The 2,573-nt window shown below is 48.8% G+C and overlaps 1 protein-coding gene across 1 annotated transcript; it reads right to left on the bottom strand.

Moving 5' to 3' along the window:
* Positions 1 to 1,175: 1,175 nt before the first annotated feature.
* On the bottom strand, positions 1,176 to 1,886 carry LOC147620428 (uncharacterized). The gene has a single exon (XM_086825527.1). It carries the CDS (start codon positions 1,884 to 1,886, stop codon positions 1,176 to 1,178), a length of 711 nt encoding a protein of 236 aa, XP_086681653.1.
* Between the last annotated feature and the right edge of the window lie 687 nt (positions 1,887 to 2,573).

Below are 2,573 nucleotides of genomic sequence, written 5' to 3'. Positions count from 1 at the left end.
GAAACTGTCAAAAATAGCTTGCAATGACCGAACGGAGATCGAAACGTGTCCGAAACACAATTTTGGTCCGACAAACCGAAGTACAAAGTACTATGAACCACACAAGCACCTCCAAGCCTAGAAAGACAGCTTCTCAATCGGAGATGTATAACTCCTGGAGCTACCAAGGGGTGCTGTACCGAAACCAAGAAGGGGAAGAGATGATGATGTTCTTACCTATGTATCGCTTCCTTGCTTGCTTGTTCTTGCCTCTTGCTTGCCTTACATAATGGCATCAACGTCTAAGATTAGAAAGTTGATGTTGTGACAAATTTTATTTGCCCACCTTACACAATGATGTCAACCTCCTATGATCTTTGAAAATTCATTCAAGGAAAAGGGTACCTAAATAGATTGTGTTAATTAATGGGTTTCAATGTCCACATAATCAACGTCCACATAATCCAAAAAACTCGATCGAAATGTGTTATAGAATGAATACAAAGATTTGAGGAGGTTGATATTGTGGTAAATTTTATTTGTCTATCTTACATAATGGCATCAACTTCTAAGATTGGGAAGTTGATGCCATTGTGACAAGTTTCATTTTCCCACCTTACAGAGTGATATCAACGTCCTAAGAATTTTGAAAATTCATTCAAAGAAAAGGCTACCTAAATAGATTGTGTTAAGTAATGTGTTTCATTTGAAGCCAAGGAACCTTGTAGGCTTTCAAGTTTGAAGTAAAGGCAAGCTTGAAAATTTCTCTTTTGGGCCTTGAAATTTCAACCTTGTAGACTTTCAAGTTTGAAGTAAAGGCAAGGTTACAAATTTCACTTTTGGGCTGAAGGCGACAATTGGTTTCAAAGCCTTGATTTCAAGAGCCCACCTTTGAAAATTGGATTTCAAAAAAAAAGTGGACCATGTACATTATGCTAAGTAATGGGTATCATTGAAACGAGCACCTCAGCCTTTCGATTTTGAAGGCATGCAATTATGGGCCTCAAATCATGGGTAGAACTTCAAAATAGCCATTTTAGGCCAACAACTAACATTATCTTTCATGAAAATCATAACATTTCTATGTGGTAACACTTACATAAGGGTGTATGAAAAATTGTAAGAATTCACACCATCTATCAACCCAAAAAACTCGAACGAGTGGGACATACATATGGAGAACAAGAAAAGTGGGCTTAGAAGTGTTTAATTGAATGGGACTGGAAACAAAGGGTGAGGTCGCAATTCACAGTGGACGGTAGGTCAAGCCACGCCCACTTCTCTTCCATCACATTGAATTGGATAGCCCGTTGAGAACCGGAGGCCATGACAACGATAAGGTCTCCGTGGCCATTGTACCTGATGGGCATGAGGGTGGCCTTGTGAGAGTCCTTGGCCTCATCTAGCATGTGTGAACACATGTGCGAGGGCGCCCGCCCGATCTCTGTCCATGACTTGCTCGCCCGGTCGAGTTCCCACACGACCGCTAGGCACTCGGCGGCCCCTTCATCCAAGGACGCCCCCACTAGTAAGACTTTGCCCTTGCGACCTTCGATCAATTTAGGAGGCGTGTCGATCAGCGTCTCTTGCTGCGCAATTTGGAAGACCAGACTGGCGGGCAGGCTGGCGTCCACACGTTTCCACACATCCCGCCGGACATCAAAAGTGACGACGGAACCATTCTCCGTCTGGACGGAATACACCAGCTCGCCAACACAGGCGGCGGTGCTGGAGAAGGAGATGAGAGGGCCCTTCCCCCCTCCTCCTATTACAGTTGACTGCGCCGGCAGTGCCCTCTCTGCCCACTGAGCGCTCTCAGAATTGTATACATGTAGGGATACTGATGGCGTGTCTAGCTGGAGGAGGAGGATCCAAACGCTTCCTGTGTTGGAGGAGTCGCCGACCATTGCCCAGAGCTTGGACAGAGAGGATGGGCGGGGAGGATTGGGCAGGGTGTTCCATTGGCCGGTAAAGGGGCATCCCACGGTGTACGCCTTGGAGGCGAGGTGGCTGCGGAGGCAGAGCAGGCCATTGGAGCCGGCCCATTCCCGGAGGTAGTACGCAGGCAGGGTGAGGTCACGCCACGAGGGGGGGACATCCGGTGGAGGACAAGTGGTGGGATCGGGGGCGTCGGAGCTCCAATTGCAGGCGGAGATCTTGACGGCATGGTTGTAGAGGAGGAAGCAGGGGCGGACACGGGGGTGGAGCTGGTGGTGGAGACGGCGGAAGTGGGGGGAGGTGATGGAGGCAAGCCAGGTGCGGCAGACGGAGCGAACGCGGGAAAGCGCCGCGGGAGAAAGGTGGGCAAGAATGAGCTCGGCGATGTCGGAGGGGAGGCAGCTCCATGGGAAGTCCGCCGCAGCCATAGCCGCTATCGCAAGCAAGATTACCGTGAAGCACATAAAGATTTAAGGATATATAGGGGCTCCCCTCTTTGACTGGCCTTTCCCGACGCTTCGCCGCCCACGACGTGGCTTACCCCTCCACATCAGGTCGGTGGTCCCACCTACCCTTTCTCCATACACATTTCCTCATGGACTCACACGTTCTTTTTCTAATCCTTCCCTTTTATTTAAATAAACAGCACTTTCTGT

This window comes from Cibotium barometz, chromosome 31, assembly GCF_041138505.1.
Source record: "Cibotium barometz isolate CiBa-2024 chromosome 31, ASM4113850v1, whole genome shotgun sequence".
NCBI classification, from domain to species: Eukaryota; Viridiplantae; Streptophyta; class Polypodiopsida; order Cyatheales; family Cibotiaceae; genus Cibotium; species Cibotium barometz.
The sequence above is the reverse complement of the archived record's forward strand: the minus strand, read 5'-3'. Positions and strand labels throughout refer to the sequence as shown.

What these genes read in the sequence shown, in the direction of transcription:
- LOC147620428 (XM_086825527.1), bottom strand. Translation starts at nt 1,886, where the DNA reads ATGGTCGGCGACTCCTCCAACACAGGAAGCGTTTGGATCCTCCTCCTC.